Raw genomic sequence first — 22,182 nt, forward strand, 5'->3', positions numbered from 1 at the left:
GTCTCGTGTAGATGTGCCCGCTATATACTTATATATACAGGTTCTATATATAAATGTGTAAAGGTGGTTCCAAAACGTTAGAGATTGTTTTTGTGGAATCTGTGCTAAGTATTCTGACTGCTAAATGGCTGATTCCACTTTTTAAATGTATTTTGTATAAAAAGTGTAATATTATGCCATATTGTATTGTACAGAGACAATATTTTATACAGGGTTCAAGGCAAATCCACACATCCTACTCCTCTTGACGTTTGTACCTGTTTGTATCTTAGATGCTAAATTCTTCTTCTTCCTTATCATAAAATGTGGTTTGATCGTTCTACTAAAACCTTTCAGCAGGGTTTTCTGAGCAGTTATCTGCTGATTTCAAAATTGCCTTGTTTACAGACAACCCCTATGAAGGCTATTAATTCAAACAAACAAATAAACACCACCCTGCTGGAGTAGTTGGTTTTGGTATGAAGTACAATGTACCTTTAACTGTATATTTGTGGATAAACCACTCTATGATTATCAGAAATATTTAAATAAATTCTCCAAGATGAACAAAAGCACACAGATAGTGCAGTCAAGAAATCAGATTATTCATAAAAGTAAGAAAACTGCCTGTTTATGAAGAAACTGCTTTCTGATTGGCTGAGTACACTGTGTTTGAGCCAACTGGAATGTACAATGGCGCAGTGAGCAACTGACACTGATGTAAAAATAAACATCTTGGCTTTCCCTCTATATTTATTCTTGATAAATGCCTCCGCTTTGCCTCTGCAGTTATAAGAGTAGCATGCCAAAATTAGATGGCAATAGCATTCTACCACACTGGTTAGTTATATTTTAAATATACCACTATTAATGCTGATATCCAAAGATGCCATTGAAAATATTGAATTCTCAGACTGGTTTTACCCACCCATGTCCTACAGTGTCAATGTAATATCAGAAGTGACTGATATATTAGCTTTCTTTACAGTTTTCATGGTATCCATTGGTATTAGACACATGCAAACCAAATTCAAATACAGTGACGAATAAATATAGGCAATGATTTGCAGCACTAAAGACGGTGAACATAATATTGTCACTTTTGTAGACAGCTGAATTTAAAATTATGTTCGACTAAACAACACACTAGAGATACAACCAAAAGCAGGAAAAACAGTGGATTAAAAGCAATGCAGAACTCTAAAACTCTTGGTTCAGAGATGATACCTTTTATTAGATCAACTAAGAAATCACAAACAAATTATCTTTCTTTGCAAGCTTTTGGGCACACACATCCTTCTTCAGGATTAGGGAAAAGTAAAGATGATAAAAGCCCCCTTAGGTAGAAAATAAAGTTCATTTTGCAGGGAGGAAGCTGAAGGTGGATGTCTGTTCCTCTGGGTTCCTTTGTGTAAATTGCTCCTTCATGTGCAGATTTTTCCCTGGTGGTGGTAGACGGCAGAAAGGCAGGGAGGTGTAGACATTTTTATTCTTGTTTAGCAATGAAGTTTATAATTCCAAAATTGGCTAAGATATGGTATCTTTTATGTTTCAGGTTTGTATTTAGTAGCCATGTTGGCTATCAAATAAATCCCTAAAACATGGATTAAAAGATACATTTATTGAGGCCTGATCCTACTAATACACACTGCTCCTAATACACACCTTCGTATTACTCACATGAGTAATTTTTTTGCCTTCTATATAAGCATGTTTCTAAGATCAGGTCATTAAATAATCTATCAAAATCTCCCTCTATTTCAAGTCCTGACATTGGATTTATTCTCAGTTAACATGGCACCATAAATTAATTCCAGATACAATATTACAAACAATGGTCATGAAGAAATACAACATGCTTAAAGTATCAATAATATATTTAGCTGTGGGGTGAAAGCACAGCTGAACATAAATTAAACTGATAACGTTTATAATATATAATTGTGAGCCAGACACTTTCACTTACTAATTCAAGTACGGAGCATGTGTCAACAACAGTAATGCATATTTTAAAGGTTTCCTCCTCAAAAAGAAGCTTTCTCAAACCTGGGAAATGTTTCAGGAAAATTTGTAGGCATGGTCATTGACAGGGAGAAGTGGCTTCTAAATGAAAATGTAGAGTTTAACAGTTCCCATTGTGATTTGTGTGACATGGACCTTATAATCAGATGTTCTCCTTTCAGGGTGTTTCTGAGGCAATCATTAAGCCAATTGCTGACTGTTGCTTTTAGACTTAATTTTGCATGATGTGAACATAGGGACTAATATATAAATGTGCGAATGGGCTAGTGGATTACTTGGTAATATGACCCAAAATATTTCAAAATTAAAAATAAATTAAGAGCCTACTTATTCATTGAAATCAGTGAGGTAACCTGCATGTGTATCAACATAAAACTGACTTTCAAATTAAAAAAAAAGAAAAATTCAGCTACTTGAAGACTGAATGGATATTCCAGCAGAAAAGGTTAACTAGTTAAATAGTTAATTTAAACAACACACACACGCAATTCACCAAATGTTTAATTAGAAATGGTATCCTTGTGACAAGTAATAACCAGCCCCCAATAAGCATAGGGTTAACTCTGTAATATGGCAAGGTTTCTAATCAGGTTCTGAGTTCTCTGTTGAACTGGGAAGAATTGGGGTTTTTTTTAAATTATTATTGTTTTTGCTTATGGAAACCTTTCCTGATGTGTGGTTACAAAGATTTGCTTCAGCTATTTTGTGCTGAGATGCCCTACTAAATAACAATATAAAAGACTTTAGATGCTAGCTGTCTTTGTAATGTGAGCTTGTACAATTGTTTGGTATTTCAAAAACACTGTATGATATATTTAATGTATGTAGTACCTTTATCTAAAAAACAATGGTCCTTAACCTGAACTGGTTCATGGACAACAGTGCTGAGCCAGTAGTGCACTATGGGCAACTTAATCTTTTGCTCTCCACCTCAGCCCAAAGAAACATGTATCAGAGGAAAGCAAAATTGCCAGTGGCTAGAACCAATGTTGGAGTGTTAACCACAAGTCACTGGTTAAGGATTGAAAAGATGCCAATATACTGTATAAGCTATATATGTTCCATATCACCTGTGGAAATCAAGACAACAACCAGCCAGAATACAGAATATGCTATAACACTGGAAGAGAGGAAATATTGGCCAGTAACAATGTGGAAAGCAGGCAGAGACAGAAGTCATGTTTGTAACACGGTTGACCTGTTGAAAGTGCTCTACAGGCATGTCCTGACAGAAGTGCACAGCTGCAGAGTGTTTTTAAAGGGCCTGATCCTGTGACAATCTGAACCCTCATTATAGAAAGGGACCATCTTCATTAACTTCTGTCAGCACACACCAGGAACAGGGCTGGGCTGATACAGCCCAGCCCTGCTCCTGGTGCTGTCTTCGGAATGGAATTGGGGGAAGGGAGCAGAGGGAGCTCTGTCTGGGGTTTACCCAAATGGCTCCAGTCCACCTGACCCAACCTCCCGTGCTCCAGACCAAGGTCCCTGCTTTCCCTTCCTCTCTCCCATTCTGAAGACAATGCCAGAGCTGGGAGGGGAGAAGGGTGAGGTTAGGAGAGAGTGGCTGCAGATTCATAGATGCTCCAAATTGCAGCTGGATCCCCCAACCCTCGGGACCCAAGAGCAAATGTCTGTTGGATCTGGGGGATCACTGTATCTCAGGGGCAGGCAAAATGTGGCCTGTGGGCCAGATGCAGCCCGCCAGGCCATTCTATCCGGCCCATGGGGCCCCTAAAAAATTTAGAAAATTAATATTTATCTGCCCCTGGCTGCCTGCCATGTGGCCCTCAATGGCATGCCAAAACTCAGTAAGCAGCCCTCCACCTGAAATAATTGCCCGCCCCTGCTATAACACATAGTGCTTCCTGTAAAGCACCATGAGTTACATTGGGAAGCTGAACTTGTGTCTGTGCCCAGTATGGTGCCCAGCTCTTTTGATTCTTCAGATGTATTGTATGTATTCTCAGTCTTAGGACAGAAGAACATAAAGTGGTTCTGCTTCAAATGTAACATTCACTGGCATTGTTGCCACATCTGACCCATCATATCCTGAAGTTTACTTTGACATAATTGGAAATCTGTATGAATTTTAGCTCTGTGCATTCAGCCCTAATACTCGGGATGTTGGTGTCACAGGGCAGTAAGATGTACATGCTCATTTAAGGGCAGAAGCAGCCTAGCTAGGGAGCCCTGAAGGCTAGGCAGAGCTCCACAGCTGCAGGTTGCCTGAGCAATAGGCTAACAAGGTAATTAGCTGGCACCTGCAGGCAGTCAGCTAACTGGAAGGAGGTAGGGCCCTGGGAACATATAAGCTCAGGGCTGGGGCTACTATAGGCTATTGTCTCTCTCTGGTGATTACAAAAGGAAGGAGCCCCTGCCCAAGTCAGCTACCTGGAGATGTTTGGTTGCCTGCTTTGCTGCCTACAAAAGCAGTAAGGCTGTAGGAATCCACAAGGTACCCAGGGCTAGGAGACATGCTGTCTGAAGGGTGGAAGGCTATCTTTCTAAAGGGGCAGAACATGGTCTTCATTGTTATTGAACGGTTACAGCCTAGGGGCTTCTGTTTGTGGTGGTGTTTGTACTGGAGGTTTGGGATGAAGCTGCAAATGGAAGTATGGAGGCCGCATTAGTGCCCAGTGGGGTGCAACTGGACCGGTGACAACGGGGCCCAGTGCCAGAGGGGTGCAGCTATAGAAGTTCCAAGGCCAGAGGGACACAACTACTTGAGAGGCCAAGGGCCCAGCAGACAGAGGTCAGAGGGCACAGCTGCACAGGGTCCAAAGGCTTGGTGCCAGACAGGTGCAGTCAGATGGGGGCCTGGTGACTGGAACAAACTGATTGGAGCCAGTGCCTCAGAGCCAGGTCTGACACAGCGGGCTTGGGCTAGAAGACCTAGCCAGATTAAAGGATGGGGGCCAAGCAAGCAGAGGGAGCAACATCTGTGTAACACTGAGGAGGCATGAGGTATGGTATAAGGGAGGTTTAGGAGCCAAGCAATTGGCCCATAAGGCTGGAGGTGTCCCGTGTGGTGCAGTACTGGAGAGAGGTCTGGTGAAGTGCTCAAGGACCAGTGAGTTCTAGTGAGGTTTAGCAGACTAGGGCCACACACAGGCCTGTGGGCAGCCTCCTGATTTTATTTTATCAACAAGACATGGCAGGCACATGCACCCCCTGAGAGCACTGGTGCAACCCCTGATTGGCCGTGCTCACTGTTTAGGTGATAGGCAGGCAGGGGCAGGTGGGAGCGCTGGTGTCTCCCTTGGAAGCACCAGCTGGGAAGTGGAGTGCTGTTGCGCTCCCGAAAATGGCTGCAGCGATCAGCTGTCTCGAGATTGGCCGTGGTAGAATCCCCCCTGCCCCCCCCACCTTCCTAGCTGGCAGGATCAGCTGCGGTGGACACCCCTTTCCCCCCCCAGTCGCTGACTAAGGTGGCACCAGTCACCCATGATGGCAGGTGAGACAAGAGGGTGCTCTTGGGGCAGAGCTGGCATAGTTGCAGAGCTGCCAGGGGCATCTCAGCCACCCGTGGTGACCCTGACCCAAGACAATTGGTCATTAAGAAGGTTCAGTGGAACATCTGAATTTTCTTGATTCCCTTTAAGTTTTAGTTTCAGATATCAACATTGTATGACTGGACTGATTGCATTCATTGGTCATCTCTTCTTAGCAACAAACAGTGATTAAAGTATTCATTTTGGTTCAAATAGCCTTTTTTGGCACCCTTTGTTGTACAGTCTAGGAGGTGTCCCTGGCACCTCTGTGGACCCTGTAGATGTCACCTGCAAAATCTGAGAGAGAACTTTAGGATAATGACTCAAGTGCCATAAGGGTTTTTTAATAATATATTTAGATAAGAACAATGATAAAATAACAACATCACCCTCTTTAATGGGTATTTTGGGGGAAAAAATGATCAAATTATTAAGACTAAAAGTCATCCCTCTTTTTATATATACGTTCTTGTATGAATCTTGAATCCAATCTTAAGATGGTTTTCAGTGTACTCTTGTGCAATATGTTTTTGTCTTGCTTTTGTACTGTATATGGCTAATGGATAGATTATATAGCAGCTGTTCATGCTTTTTTTTTCTTTTCTAGAATTTGCCTTTTTATTCATAGTCTTTCTTACTTCCCTTTCATAAGATACTTATTCACTCTAGATTTGAACTATAAATGCTCAATATTTACATCTACATTTTAAAATTAATATTTTGTAGAATCTGTTGGGAACATATTTGATGCATCTTATCTATTCAGGCCCAAAGTACCAAGAAAAATGTCCAACACCACTGTGAATGTAAACCGGACTGATGTCTTGCATGGTAATCTTTTCATCAAAGTGTATCATGGAGTTTGTTTTCTGGTCTCAAGTACTGTAGGTGCAACTCAAACATTAATCATTCCTTACCACCTATGAAAATTATTTGGGGATAATTTAGTTTATCATGGTGTCTTAATTAATCTGACAAAGAAGTTGACAATTGTTTTACCCACTTACCCTTTTATATTTTGATATACAATGATACAGTATTCTATAGGGTTTTTAATGATTTGATCAGTGCATAATTAGGAAACTTTTATGCTTTGCATTTAGTTATTTCATCTGGGTGTAATATACAGGAAGAGAAACTAGATCCTTCAGAGTGGGACCTTAAGCAATGCAAGGAACCAGTATATCAAACATATCACGAAAGACTGGTTCTTTGTTTGAAGATCCACACTTGGTGAAGACATATATGTAAAAGTGTATGGGATCAAGATAACAAAAAATACTACAGTGATAAATGGACCTGCTTCTGGTTTTACCTGATGTGATTTATATGGCATATGTATGAGATGTCAAATTTGTGGAATTTGTAGGAACATTCACTCTTTGGAAGTGTTAAGTTGGCAAAAAAACTCAAAATGGCTTCTACAGGAAGAGTCGCAAGGACAATGTCTAATAACTTGAATGGGGCAGATTTTTAAATTTGGGAATTTCTAAACAGTTCCCTGCCCTTATGTATGCATGCACACTATATAACCCCTTTAGCTCCAAATAGATAGACTACGAACATTGCCAAGCAACATGATATTGGGTCTGGAGAAGACTTCAGCTAATTGTTCTTGTAAATCAGCAGGGAATTGTCCAATTGGAGTACAGGATTGTCAAGAGTAAGGAGTCTAAAGGATTACTGCACTTCTCTCATATCACCCCATATCCTTGGAACAGGCCTCCTCTTCACCTGCCTTCTCTTCCTTCAAATCTGTCTCTATTGCATACTTCATGGTAATGTCAAATCTTTCCTGTGCTCATTTCCTCAGTAACCTGATTGTTGGTTGCTTTACTCTCTAACCTTCTGCATTGCATGAATCTGAATGAGACTGTAAATTGTTTGAGTAGGGACCTCCCTCTTGATGCCTTCTAATGCATTTGCACATACTTAACAAACAGCTCTACATATTGTTAAGAAGAAACAACCCTCCCCCAAAAAGCTACTAACTGCTAACACTTCAACTAATGTTTACACATACTTAACAAACAATGACATATGGAAGTGGTGGCTACAGTTGTATCCCTCTTAAACGGGAAAGCTTGTTAAACTAGAGGAACAACACCACGGCCAGGGTGGGAAAGATTTCTTTTTTCAATGTTGCCTTTCAACCTTGATTACTACGGGTTTCTTCATTGTACTCAGCACCTATTTGATCTAATCAAGTGCACTCATCATCCCTGTAGTAGGGGAAGGGTATTTATTACCACTAACACCTTGTTAACGTCTCTCCAAAGTACTAAGGTGGTCCTTTTCACCTAGTCCCTGAACTGGTAGCTCTCAACCTTTTTAGACTCGAGGCATCCCTCTAAAAATGCCAGCCCTTAAGTTGTCACTCTGTTTTGTTTTTGTTGTTTTTTTGATACAGAAACACAACAGAGCAATTCTTGCGTTGCCAATAAGTCTGAGGACAAAAGGTCAGAAAGGAAGTCCCGGGACTGAAAAACAATTTGAAGTCTCCGCGTTGATCCCATGAACCCTGTTCGCAGACCCAACAGTCCTAATGCTGCGTGGCCCCTCGCCAAGCATCTCGGGGGACCGGCATAGCTGTGCCACCCGCCCCGGAGGCCCAAGGCATAGTGTGATGAGCCTCCCGGCTGGGTTTGTGCTGCCCTGCGAGCAACGCGGGCAGGGGCCAGCCTGAGGGAGGACGTTAGTTGTTCCTGTTCGTCTGGCAGGGCAGAGACCTCCTTCACAGACTGCGAAGCACTGAGCTGTGGGGAACCCAACTTCCCTTCATCAGGGGCGGTGCAAATGGCCGCTGTTGAGTGGTGCCCGACTCTGGAAGACATTTGAAGACGGCCCGAGCCCGGGGCGCCCTCCAGGAGCGTCCTGGCCGGGGTGGGGGCGGCGCGGGTCGGGCCCCTGCTGCCCCCGGGGGGGGGGCCGGGGTGTCGCTCCGTCGCGTGGGCCTCGTCGGCCACCGTCCCTCCGCCTCAGGTGAAGCGCGTATCCCTCCGCCGCGGCCCCCACCCCTCGCTGGGCTCGGCCGCCCCAGTGCCCGGATGGAAACTGTGATGGCCGCCAACAGTGACTCGCCGGGCTGCGGAGACGGGCGAGGTGGGGGGGCGCCGCGGAGGGCTGCTGGGCGGCGCAGAGGGGCGGCGGCTGGGCTGCGCCCCACCGGGCCGCGAAGCGGGGGGAGGAGAGTGGGAGGGGGTCGCCCGCAGGGAGCAGGATCCGCGCTCGGGTCGGGCTGGGGCGTTAAGTAGTCCCGGCCCCTGTCGCCGCGGAAAGTTGGCGGCGCGGCCCGTGGGGGGGCGCGGTATCCCTCCGCCGCCCCGCGGTGCCCCGCGCTGGGGAGCCCCCGCGGCGCCGGGCTGGCGGCTCCCGGCCAAGCGCCTGCGGCTGCGCGGCCGAGGCGGGTTTCCCGCCGCTTTGCCCTTGTCTCGGCCGGTGGGGGCGCGTGGCGCGGGGTCCACGGAGTAGGTGGGAGCCGGGCCCGCGGGGAGCGAGGCCGGGGCAGCAGGAGTGCTCCGCGCGGGGCGTGAAGGGGCTGCCGGAGCGGGCGGAGGCCCTCGGGGGTCCGCGACCAAATACCGTCCCCTCCGGGGGCAAGAGCAGGTCTTTACTTCAGTGCCCCCCCCTCCCCCCTTCCCTTGTTTTTGTTTTTTAATAAAGCACTTTTCAGTTTGGGAATCGTTTTATAGCTTTTCCCATAGTTTGACTTTTGATTCTTGAGGTTTGGGAGCTGGTGGGAAAGGGACCCAAGGCTGCTCCGTGTAACAGTATCTGCTGCTTCTGGCCAGCGGGGCATGTGGATAGCACAGTTAGAAATACCGAAGGAACTGAGATAAGGTACATTTTGGTGTGCGAGGGTGCACGTTGTGTGTTTCATTTCTATTTTTTGTTTTGCCGAATCCCAATTAGGTTCTAATTGATTTTTTTTTTAATAGTTCACTTAATCTGAGCCTTCAAGAGACCGAGAAGCAATTTGATTTTGCTCTTGACAGCTGCCTTATCCCACAATAGTTTTTCCTCCCCCATTTTATTAAAAAACATACACAGCATCAGATTGCGAAGAACATGTGTTCATTTACTTTTTAAGATCTCCTTATGTTTTACAGCAGTTTAAAATCTTTTTTTAATCTATATTTCCAGATCCTTCAGTCCAGTATTTGTCCTCACTGTGGCCAATTCCAAGCGTTGTATAAGCACCCTTTTTTCTTCCACATGAAAGATGTTGAGAAGGCCATTGAAGAATGAAACCTAATCTTGTTTTAATACGTAAGTTTTATTTGCCTATTTTTAGACAGGGATGCATTTATTAGACTTATTTTGTAAGTAGAGAATGGTGTTGATTTACCGTGTGAGAGATGTTCTTAAGAAAAAAATGCTAATATACAATTCCTATATTAGCGTAAGATGTTAACTTGCAGTTTGTGTAGTGAAGATGCAGCCTGTAGATACTGTAGACTTTCCCATTCAGTACAATGTTCTATCTCGAGCTGAGGAGCCAACCGGTAGCATCAAAATTAAATATTGCATGATGGGACCTCTAATCGTAATGGGCTGCATGTCTTTTGAAGATGATGTCCAGCAGAATTGTCATGCTTTGGTCACTAATGCTTTCTACAGAAACTAGAGTCACTGCTTTTCTAGATCAGTGGATTTTACTATTGACAAGAGAATATATATTTTATGTAACGATATTTGTTAACAACTTGTGCATGTGTGTCTTTCAAAGGTTACAAAGTAGCATATGAAGTAGAGTAATACAGAATGGACTCATTGAACATTTGTCAATAAACAGGACATGTTTAACTGGTTTTCAAAGGGTAAAATTCCTGTTTCTTAATTTTTAAACTCTGTGGTTTAATTAACTTAGGGCTACTGTTAGTTAAATTTTAATTATCCAGTCCAAATTATTGCTGTATAAAGTACTAGAAAGTGTTGCTGTCTGTCATTGCAAACACTTGTTTAGACGTTCTTAAGAACGTTTTTGTATAAGCATATTTTAAGAAATTTTTTTCTTCCTGTAATATATTGAAAGTTAGCAACCTCTAGCTTCTTTCTTCTTCATTTAATACAAGATCCTTTTTCTCCAGACTGTGGGCAAAATATTTGAAGGCCCCCAATAATGATGTTATAAGAGTTGGTAACTTAAGCTCTTGTAGTTCTTGGGGGGGCGGGGGGAATGGCAGCTCAGATTACAGCATCTTGTGATACTTCCATTCCAGATCTCTCAAGTTTTGCTAGGTAGGAGGGAAGTGAGAATGTGGGGAAATAATCATAAGGAGGTCTGTGCAAGAAAGAGCTTCATAGGTTATGGAAGAGTTAGGTGCAGACTTGCTTGCTTTGCCAGTTTGCTTTCAAGAACAGAAAATGATGTTCAGTGACAGGCCATCCCAACAGATACTATGCTGCCATGTGGAAGGTCTTATGTTTTGGCATGGACTTGAGCTTCCATAACTTGTTTCTGTTTTAATACTTTTACTGAAGCTTGTTGTGGAAGCACCTATGCAGAGCCTTTGTAGAACAGGTCATTATGCTAGTCATATCTATCTGAGTTTACAGTTTGCTAATCCAGAGAAATATGTTCATGGACATAGCCAATGTCAAGAACTTTTTATTTAGGAGGAGCCTTGGTTATGAGACACCAATGATTGGCATCCTCTCATCTGCAAGAGATGGTGGATATTGCAGCCTGTAGCGTAGATGGCTTGCAATGTGTCATGCGACTGAATAGTTCAAGCTGAGATTTGCATGATCTGTGGCAGTGGTTAAAAGTGTATGCGTCATGATTGGATGCCTTGTGAGCTGCTTACTTCCTGTGGACTCTTCTTTCTTCAAGCCTTTGGAATGAATTCCTGTTGTGGACTCTAATACCCTGGTGGAGACTGTTGCCACTTGTTCCAGTTGGTTGTCAGCATTTCCCATTAGTCAGGATCAATTCCAAATGTCTTCATATCTTGCTTGCATGTATTTTTGTAGCGAAGCTTGGGATATCCTGTTGTCCTTGTTCCCTCTGATAGTTCCCCCTATAGCATGTCCATGGGTATACATCCATCTTCTGATCTGCTCAGATGGCCTAGCCAGTGCAGTCATCTCTGTCTGGGTTAGGCTGTCACACTTGATAAATTTTGCCCTTTGAAGAACCTTTGTGTTGGTAAATTTATCTTGACATTTGATGTTGAGTATGCGGCGTAAACAGTGCAGGTGGAAGCTGGACCTTTTCTCTTGATGTGCATAAGTTGTCCATGTTTCCCCAGCATACACGAGTGCTGAGTACGCAAGCTTTGCACAGTAGCATTTTGGTCTTCATGGTAAGCTTTGAGTTGTTCTATGCTCTTTTAGTTAGGCTGCCACCACCTTCAGCAGAATTTCTGATGTGAACATTAAGTTCTTCAATGAGGTTTGTGGTTATTGTAGAACCTAGGTAACTTAACTTTTGGACTACTTCTACCTGGTTCTTATTAAGGGTGACTGGATCTTGTGGAACTCCCTGTTCTAGCACAACTATTTTCTTTATGCTGATAGAGCAAATGCCTGGCAAGCTATTGGAAGGTGATCCATGATTTCTTATAGCCCACGACAAACACCTACTACAGGAGCAGCATCATCAGCAAATAGAAGCTCCTTGATAAGCAAGCAGCTTTCGAACTTTAGTCTTTGCTTTAAGTTGTGACAGGTTGAAGAGTTTCCCATCTGATCTTGTGTGAAGACCTTCCGTGTCTTGAAATGAGTAGTTCAGGAGTACTGAGAAAAAGATTCCAAAGAGTGTAGGGGGAATGGATTAGGAGGAAGCTTGGTTATGAGACTGGCTTTGTAAGGGGTAGTTTTGTTTTGCCATAAATATATGCCTTCAAATCCATCTATATAGTCATACGTAAATCCATGTACACACTAAGATCAAATGTTCTCACTTTCTAAGCATAATACTTGGCAACTACTATGAGAGGTGGACACATAACAGAAGCTGATAATTTTCACTTCGAGTCAAATTTCACTGAACTAGTTTTAGTATTTATAAAATCATCGGTACCCATTTCATAGGAGAAATATTGTGGGGTTTTTGTTTCTTGTTTATGGATAGAATCCAGAGTTAATCGTTTCTTGAGTAATGTGTACAATCTGAATGTATCTAAGCAGCATTCTGAGACATTCTGAATCTTATACAATGTCCACTTCTATTTACAAAAGCTTTGTTACAAGGAATATACAAACATATTTGACAACCTAGATTGTAGCCTAGCTCATGCCTTTCTGAATGAATTGGTCTGAGGCGCTGCCTTTCTCTGCCTTTTTTCTAGTTACGAATTACCAAAGTATTTTGCTGCCTTTTTTTCAGTGTAGTGATTTTCTTTTAATATACTGAAATACTTATACACCTAATGAGAAGTTTCAGAAAAAAATTGTTTTATAGGTTTTTTGTTTGTTTGTTTTCTTTTGGCCTGGTATGGGTAACTTTTAAGACTTAATGCAATAAAAATAAATATGTGTTGATCTGTGTGTATTTTTTCAATAATTTGATGAAGAGCATGTTGTCATTGCTTTTTAAAAACTGATTAATGCATTATGCTGTTTTGTTTTTTTTTATTTCAGGGTAATTTTTAAAATGGGGAAATTCGTAGAAATCTGAAGAGGTTTCGGCACAATAGTCTTGTCTGCTGCATAAATTAAGAATAATCTCTCAACCTACCTAAAACAGAAAAAGGGATGTTTTAAAACAATGCCATCCGAAAAAGACCTTTTTTTTTGTGGTACAAAAACAACTCTGCTAACAGATGATGCTGCAAAGGAACTTTCTGGAAAAAATGCTGTGGAAAAAGCACTAGTGAATGATACTTTAAACATAATGCCTGAACCAGCAATTTTAGATGTCAGTTATTCTTACAAACTGAAAAATGTGAAAATTGATTTACCCAAAGTGAACATTCCAAATGAAGTAGTATTGAAACATGAAGTTGATCGATATAGAAAACTGTTTCAGCATAAACAGCAAACTGCAAGAAAGTCTTTAAGTCAAGAAACAGTAAATGGAAGTAACTTAAATTGTTCAGAGGGTAACAACTTGCAAAGGAAACCAGAAGTACAATTTGAAGAAGAGGGGTTGAAAACTACAGCAAAAATACTGAATTTCACCTGTTCAAAATGTAGAGACAACATTAAGTATAGCCCAAATGATCTGCAGAAACACTTTCAACTGTTACATCATGGAGAGTTGCCTTCATATCCTTGTGAAATGTGTAATTTTTCAGCTAGTGACTTTCAGTCATTTAAACAACATCGACGGACCCATCGCAGCACTTTAGTAAAATGTGAGATTTGTAATGATGAGCAAATGTATACCTTGTTGGATTTGACAAAACACTTCACATCAAAGCATTGTGTAAATGGTCACTTTCAATGTGAAACATGTGGATTTTCTACCCAAGATGTGGGGACATTTGTTCAGCACATTCATAGACATAATGAAGTTCAGTTTAAATGTGGTAAATGCCATCATGTAAGTTGTACAAAAGGGGAGTTCCAGAAGCATCTTCTTGTTCATACTGGTTCATTTCCTTACAGTTGTCAGTATTGCAACTACAGTGCATCACGAAAGGATTGCCTTTTAAAACATGTCATAGCCTTGCATAGAGATCACTTATATGCAAGAGATAAACTGGAAAAGGATAAATGTGAAAAGGGAATTGTAAAAACTCCAACAGGGCTAAAACTTGTTTTGAAACGGTACAAAACAGGAGCATCAAAGAAGGCGCTCTGGAGACGGAAGAAAATTAACCATGGACGTGACAATACTGGGGAGAGAAACCTGCAAGTGCTTAGAAATATGAACAAAATTCAACCCAACTCTGAAGAGGCAATCCAGTATGTAAAAGATCTGCACGTGAGTGAAGAAAAGGATCATGTTATACTTAATGAAAAGCATAATTTCCAAAGTGGAACGTTGTCTCCTACCACTGCACAATATAGTAAAATAGAAGACAGATCAAGTTTTAGTTTGGGATTATTGAAAAACGCTGTTCATGGACCTACGGTGCTGATGGTGAAAAACAATAAAATATCCGTTCCAGCAAACTACAGTGCTAAGTTCATGGGATTTAAGATGGTGGATGGAAAACAACATATTGTAATAAAACTATTACCAACAAACAAACAGAACCTGTGTTCATTGCCACAAAAATCTGATGGGGTTAAAGATGGCTCATCTGATTCTTTACTACAGACTACTGATGCTTTTGGCTTGTCTTCAAGTACTACATCATATGTGACTGATCAGCCAACCCCAAAGAATAATTCTGTTCACACATTAACCTCCTTTCCACTTTCAGTTCCTGCCTCTCATTCAGGGAAACAGAGAACAGAAAAACAAAATAACTCTTTATCATATGGTAGGAATAGTTCTCAGATTGTAGTACCTCCTGAAGTAGTAGTGGGAAGAAGTTCAGCTCAATTGCCAATGAAGCTGGGTTCAGCTGCACCTCCCTGTGACTTGAAGACAAAAGTTGGAACTAGAAATAATGTTCTATCCTGGGGGAATTGCATTGCTCACAGTCATCCTCAGGTATTGTCTCCCACGATTACAAATACACTTCACTATGACCCCATGAAAATGCCCTTCCCTAATGAGTTTAAAATACAGAATGGTGGCATGCACAGTAACAGTGGAACTAATCATCTTTACTGTTCGTCAGTTGATTCTTCTAACCAAGGATTACCGCCTTTTCATAATTACTCTAAAATGAACATATCAGACAATCCTGCAAATATTTGGATGTCAACAGATGAAAAATCTCAAGAAGTCGCATATGGCAAAACACTTGCTTTGCAAAACAGCTTGAGAAGTGAATCTGTATCTTCATTTTCACAGCTGGTAAAGGGCTTAAATTGGGAAAAAAATGTGTCATCCCAGTCAAATATTGATAGAATTTATGGATATGCAAACACTAAGAATAATTCTCTACCTTCAAAAAATGAGTCTGAATGCGTTAATGGTAGACAGTGTTTTATGGAAAAACAGTACAGTGGTGACAAACAGTATTTGGACACTCACTTAAATCCAGAGGTAGAAAACATAGCTGAGAGATCTAAGGCAGAACATGTTTCAGACTGTATTAATTCATCTCTCATGCCTAAGATCACATCGGTTTTCTCATTACAAAGTAAGCAGGCATCTAATTATTTGTCCCCTGAAGTAAACCAGTTATTACAAGATGTGTTAAAAGTAAAAACAACTACTCAGCAAGAATCTCACAATAAGTTAAATAAGTTCATTAAACCTCATTGTGACCAGTCATTGTCAAGTCATCAGCTGGGTACTAAAACATTTACACACTTAAAAGACTCAGTAAGTGCATGTAGTTTACCCAGTCTTCCAGCTAATGCAGAAAGAGAGCTGAACGTGAGAAGTAGCATAAGAAATGAAGGTAAGGGGAGGACACCAGTGATTAATACAGAAGAAATAGATAACTTATCTAGAATTGTTGGTGTTGATGCGTTGCTAAAAAATCACACAGACGCAATCATAACAAGACAGTTGATAAAAGACAGATTGAGGTCTACAGCCCAAAATCCTAGCAGCTTTTCATCAATTCTTCCAGAACAGAAGAAAACGCTTTTGGTTCAGTCACCTCCAACAGGATATTTTGTACCTTTGCATCTTGCTAACCAGCCAGGATTACAAGTTGTTTCAGGAAAAGCTCTTCCGTCAACCAGTTCATCTGATATTCAAACAAATAAAGGTATACCTGCATCCTTCGTTTTAAATAAAGGACCTGGAATGATACTGACATTTAGTGGGAAATTTGGAGCAGTTGCAAATGTCGCCGGTGATAGTTCTCAGGTTTTGGAGAGAGTTGCATCTAAAGAGTATAGTAAAATAACACCATCTTCAAAGACGGATGCAAAAAATAATAGTTTTAGAAACCTTCGGAATTCCTGTAGCGTTAGCGGTGCACCTGATGGGGTAGTAAATGGTTCATCAAATAGTATGCCATTCAGAGAGCCTCTTGTCATTACAAATTCACCTGATTCATCTATGAAAAGATTTTCTTCTGTAAAAATGTTACCAGAACATAAAGATGCTGTGTTTGGTTCCTTTGAGTCAGTGAAAAAGGGGAACCAAGAGGAACAACCAGTCTATGCACTATTGCCCGATGGACGACAAGCAGTTTTTCTAAAATGTATGACACCAAACAATCCTGCAGTATGTGATGTTTTTCAAGATAATGCTTATAATCAAAACTGTCAACCAAAGAAAACAACTGGAGCCATGCAACAAAAGCTTTTGCTGAAAATAAAAACTTCTAATGTAATGGCTGGTATAAGTCAGTCAACCAGCAAATCGGTGCCCTCGCTACAATTGGAGAGCACGCAGTCCCATAAAAATCCTGCACTAGCACAGAGACAAACTCTTCTTTCTTCTAGCGATGCCTTATTCTTACCAGGTAGATTGATGCCAGCAAATGCCTCTTTGGCAAGCTCTAATTCAACTTATTCTGTACTTCCTGCAGAACCTGTACATTCCACTAAGCCTACGGGGGCACGGTCGCAGAGATGTTCAGTTAATTGTAGACAAAGTGTAAGTGCTAACAAAGGGAATGGTTTTGACAGTCAAAAGTCCACGTGGAACACCAGAAACACAATTTCAAAAGTCAAAACTCGGTTAAAACAAGCTTGTTCTGAAGCAGTGGTTTCACAAAGAAAGAATTTCAAACGAAAAACGAAAGATGATTTTCAAGAGCCCCCTAGAAAAAAAATAATGTTGCACAGGAAATGTAAGGAAAAGAATCGGACTCAAGTTATTACTGAATCAGGTGGCCCACACAGACCAAGGGCATCAAAAGAAACTGTGAGAACTTTAAAACTACTTCCTTTTAGTTCTAAGCAACTTGTAAAATGTCCTCGGAGGAATCAGCCAGTTGTCGTATTGAACCATCCTGATGCAGATGTTCCAGAAGTTGTCAATGTAATGAAAACAATTAGTAAATTCAAAGGACATGTTCTTAAGGTTTCATTGTCAAAGAGAACTATAGATGCTCTTTTAGAACCAGTGTATTGCAGTGTTTTGGACATAACTACTGAAAATCTTTCTCAGAAGAGGCACAGGATGATTAAACCTATAAGTCCTGTAAAAGAAAGATTTGTGTTAAAATTGACATTGAAAAAGACAAGTAAAAACAATTATCAGATTGTGAAAACTACCTCTGATAATACCCTGAAAGCTAAATTTAGCTGCTGGTTTTGTGGTAGGATATTTGACAATCAAGATAATTGGGTGGGACATGGCCAGCGACATCTAATGGAAGCTACTCGGGATTGGAATCTGTTAAATAATGTTACTGAATGAATGAAAAAAGCAAAAAATTAACTACCATACAGTACTCCTTTTTAAAGAGCCAAATTATGATACACAGGTTATTTGTTTTATATTTTAGTATCACTGATAAAGTTTTAAAATAATTCAAAATGGTTCTATTTTAAAAGAGGAATGGATTTTTTTGATGATGCTGGACCTAGAGAAACAAAGAGCTTTGTGGGGTAGATATATAATTAATGGCAAATACAGTTCCATAAAACTGCATATTATTATTATTATTTTTTTTTGTTACTACTATCATGTCCTATATTTTTATTCTCTAGACTAAGTCTTCAGGGGTTTGGTTGTGTACATATTTAAGAAACCTAAACATGTAAATATTTTTATATTCAGTTATTTGCTATAAATCTTGCACAGAAATTTTCCTCGCCCTTCTTTCAGTTCTGTGCATGCACTACTAAAATTGATTTATAGGTTTTTCAACTACACACAGCTATTATCCTTGGGATTTGTTTTGTTTTAATTTCAGATGTTTAGTTCTTGAGTTTGTTGTTTTCAGGGATTGAACACTATTGTTAGCAAGTGCCTAAAAGATGTGAAGCAGTTTACATTATGTCAACTGTGTAACCATAGGTCCAACTAGGGCCATACCCCAATAGTTTCATTTAAACAAAGCCATATGTGAATGCTTTAAGCTATATTGCTATGCACATGACACTTGTACTATTTCTGTGCAGTTTGTCTACTTTCTTAGTGAAGTATTTTTCATATAAATTAATAAACATGTTACAATTGTGTTTAATACATTGAGCCTGAGAATGGAATCAGTTGAAAATATACGGTATGTGTGCATATATATAATATTCATAATGTATATAGTGTTTAAGAATGATGAACATTCCTAATTTGTATTGACTCATTAAATTTGCTATAACTATGTTTACAGATGATTGTGAGCATTTATAGAATTTCTAAATATGTTCTGTCACAAGCTGTGAGAAAGGGGTAGGATGTCCTGCACTCATTGTAGTAGCAGACCAGAAATTAGATTATAATGTCTTCGGTGGGGGGGAGGGGTAGTAATCTCTGCAGTTAGTAAGTATAGATTACTTAACTGTCTTCACTCATGCTTTGGCCATTCCTCATCCATACAAAGGAGAAGGGGATTAACATCCTCACAGGATTCCCATTGGTGAGGATGAAAGAAATAGCTAGTGAAAGTGACTAAGGAGCCTTCTGTTTCTCTATGTGTACCTGCCTGTAGCCTAAGAGTCATAACCTGTCCTTTGGAGATTACTATGTTCAGGTGGGGTAGACTAAATCTTGGAGTCCTTAATAAGTTGGTGGAAGTTTTGCCAAGATTGTACCCCAGAAATCTGATTTCAGCTTTCCAAATATTGTAGGAAATCACTGGTGAAATTCAGCAAAAGGTCATCATGTAAATCCGTGTAAGACCTTAAATTATACTTAGGCCATATGCTGGTTTTCTATAGAATGGTGCATTGTTAACCAAATCTGAATATGGAGACTGATTCTGATACCAGCAAAGGTAATGGTAAGCCTCTTACTGATGTGGGTGGGAACAGATTGAAACCCATGATTCATTTTTATAAGGTAATGAGTGTTAGCATATTTCATATGAAATTTTTCAGTGTTTAAATATTCATAAATCAGGAAAATGATTCAAGTACATTCATTTAATAGAAGCTTCCTCTTTGGGTCTCCCTGTAAAAAGTTTTAGCATTGACAGATTGCTTGGCATCATTTTTTATGCCTTTCTGGATGTGTTGAGTTAATATTTACTTGGCCCAGGAGACTTTTTTTAAATAAGTGTCTGAAGTTCCAAAATGTATTGAGTGATCTGATTTTTCTGTTCTCACCCCAGTGAGTGGTGACTAAGAGCAGCTTTGCTCTCAACAGACTTTTAATCTTGACCTCTAGATTTTTTTGGTGTATACAGTAAAGTTCTCTGTGGATGTTTTATGTCATTTTGTGGGTTTTTTTTCACTTGAGGTATTTTTTCAGTGGTGTGTGATTAAGGCTGTGTCTAGATCACACAGTTACTATGTCTGGCAGTGGCACTCACAAATGAGAGCACTGCAACATGCGCACAACCTCGGTCCAACTAGAAGTAGGATACAGTAGGCCATGTGGTGATGGGGGTAGGCTAAATGGCACTGCCCCTCAGCCGTGTTAATTAGCCTGATTTTGGTGCACATGAATGCAGCTGTACTGGTTGTAGAGGGTAACGCACTTAGGATCATAGGAAGGTAGGGGAAGGGGCCACAGGTTCAGATTTGGATTCATGCAGCATATTTTAGGGTATCATTGCCAGGCTTGCCAAACTTGTCATCTAGACATGATCTGAGGATTTTCCTAAAGAGCTATGTGTGTACTGTATTTATTTTAATAAAAAAGGAGGTCGTGTCCCCCCCCCCTTAACATGGAGAAAAAAGTTCCCTTCTTGGATTTGAGTATGGGGTTGTGGGGGAGGAGGATGGCCAACTACTGTGGCTCTTGACTGGCTGTAGCCCAGGATGTGTTAGCTGCTGCCTCTGCTGTCCCTGCCTCCATTGCTTACCCTCTGGCTATAGCTCAGCCATGGCCCCACTCCAGCCTGGCCTGGTAATGTTGATGATAGCTCCATTTCCAGCCCAGGCTGTGGCTCCAGGACCTGGACAGAGTTACCACTACCACAATAGCTGCGTGACCAGGTTGGACCAGGGCAGGACTGGAGCCGGGGAGGGAAGGGGGGCTAAAATTCAGGTGCCAGAGCATGCAGATGTCAGGGGGGTGTGGGGGTGCAGGTGCTGAGGGGCAGGAAGAAGTTGAGGAGCAAGGTCTGGCAGGGGGCAAAAGAGCAGGGTCTGGGCTGCGTGCCAAGCTTATCCTCTTCCCCCTACCCATCACCTGCCTCCCCCTGCCTCGCTTTTCTTGCTGCAGTGGTGGGGGGGACACATTGCAGGGTCAGTTTCAATAATGAAATACTATACATGGAAAATTATAATGAATACATTTTCTATGCATAGAATATATTGAATAGCGTTATCTTTTATATTCAGTCTTCTTGGCTTTGGATAAATATAGTAGTTATGGGAGTGGATTTGAATTGAAACATATGTGCATGTACATATGCAAATTCAAGATTGTGTTAATTCAACAGGTACTTCAAACTTAAGAGAACTGCTTTTCCTTCATGAAGAGACTGAAATTCAAATTTCAGTCTTAGTTTTAAAACAAACACTGTAGTGTGGAGAATGGAAGCACTGTGGGACTGTTGCTTAGCTTTTTAACACTAACTTGTGAAAGAGTCTACCACTTAGACTGCTTCAGTGTGGCATGTTGCAGGGTAACCAGACAGAGAGCCTGCATACTGATGACAATTCACTGCCGCAGCAAAATAACTTCTAGCAGCCTGAGTTGATATGTGGATGTTTTTGTAAATAAAAAAATTATAAAATTTGATATAGGGTATAAAATATTACAAACAATTTCTGTAATGTAGGTGTTCAAATGTTGATTATTTACTGGACTCACATGATCAACTACTAATAGCTAGTTTTAAAAAAATGAGGATTTAGGTTTATTGTACCTTTATATAGTCTTCTGAACCACTCAGGACATTTTTTAATGCATTGATCAAGTTACCATTATAGAAAGCATAACTATTTAGAGACTACAATCAAGTATACTGTCTGTATACATTTTTATAAGTTTTGCATTTCTAGAAAATGTTGGTATCTTTTGAGTGTTTTAACTCCTCATGCATCTTCTTCATATAGCTGAAGAATCCTACTAAGAGGGGCTTCTCTAATTCACAAGTTTGTAAATATTTGTCTGCCAAATGTAAGTATTGCAGGCATTTATTTAAAGACCTTCATGGAGGATAATAGCATTGGTTGATGTGAAAACATTTTAGAATAGATTATTAACATCAAACTAAAGGTCATGTGAATTGACTCTGTCACAATCTCTCTTAAATTAACATTATAAATAGAATACTTACAACCTCCTCTACATAAGACTAGATACATACTCCCCATTATAACATGTTGCTTTCAGTTGATTTATACATTTGCCAACTTTTAGCAGTTCGGAATGACGTTTTTTATGCTAGGTCATCTGCTTCAGGCTATGTATGTGGGTTTTTAAAATTGTGCAAAACTAGTACATCTAGTTCCAAGAACATGTTTAAGGACAAATTCATCTTTTTGCCCTCACTAAAAAAAAAAAAAAGACATTACAGCAGCTTAATTGAGATGCGTTAGTGTCTTTACTATGTGGCAGGCACTTTAAATGTGATAGAGACATGACTGTTGGAAAACCTTGATTCATGCATGTTTTGGAGACATTTGTTAGTGTTTTGGCAGCTAAATTTTC

General features: G+C 40.6%; 1 protein-coding gene across 4 annotated transcripts; it reads left to right on the plus strand.

Moving 5' to 3' along the window:
- The first annotated feature begins 8,452 nt into the window (after positions 1–8,452).
- Positions 8,453–18,741, plus strand: ZNF518A (zinc finger protein 518A). Of its 4 annotated transcripts, none has more exons than XM_014607849.3 (3): positions 8,453–8,597; positions 9,639–9,764; positions 13,083–18,741. In XM_014607849.3, the coding sequence occupies exon 3, from the start codon at positions 13,210–13,212 to the stop codon at positions 17,830–17,832; it is 4,623 nt and encodes a 1,540-aa protein (XP_014463335.1). In that variant the 5' UTR covers positions 8,453–8,597; positions 9,639–9,764; positions 13,083–13,209; the 3' UTR covers positions 17,833–18,741. The 4 variants fall into 4 exon arrangements, with proteins under 4 accessions (XP_014463335.1, XP_059585969.1, XP_014463336.1 ...); XM_059729986.1 differs by lacking the exon at positions 8,453–8,597 and adding an exon at positions 8,784–8,966; XM_014607850.3 differs by lacking the exon at positions 8,453–8,597 and adding an exon at positions 8,986–9,101.
- Positions 18,742–22,182: the final 3,441 nt, after the last annotated feature.

The sequence above is a fragment of the Alligator mississippiensis genome, chromosome 6, assembly GCF_030867095.1.
Source record: "Alligator mississippiensis isolate rAllMis1 chromosome 6, rAllMis1, whole genome shotgun sequence".
NCBI classification, from domain to species: domain Eukaryota; kingdom Metazoa; phylum Chordata; order Crocodylia; family Alligatoridae; genus Alligator; species Alligator mississippiensis.

Coding starts and splice junctions, on each gene's coding strand:
- ZNF518A (XM_014607849.3), top strand. CDS start 13,210: ATGCCATCCGAAAAAGACCTTTTTTTTTGTGGTACAAAAACAACTCTG.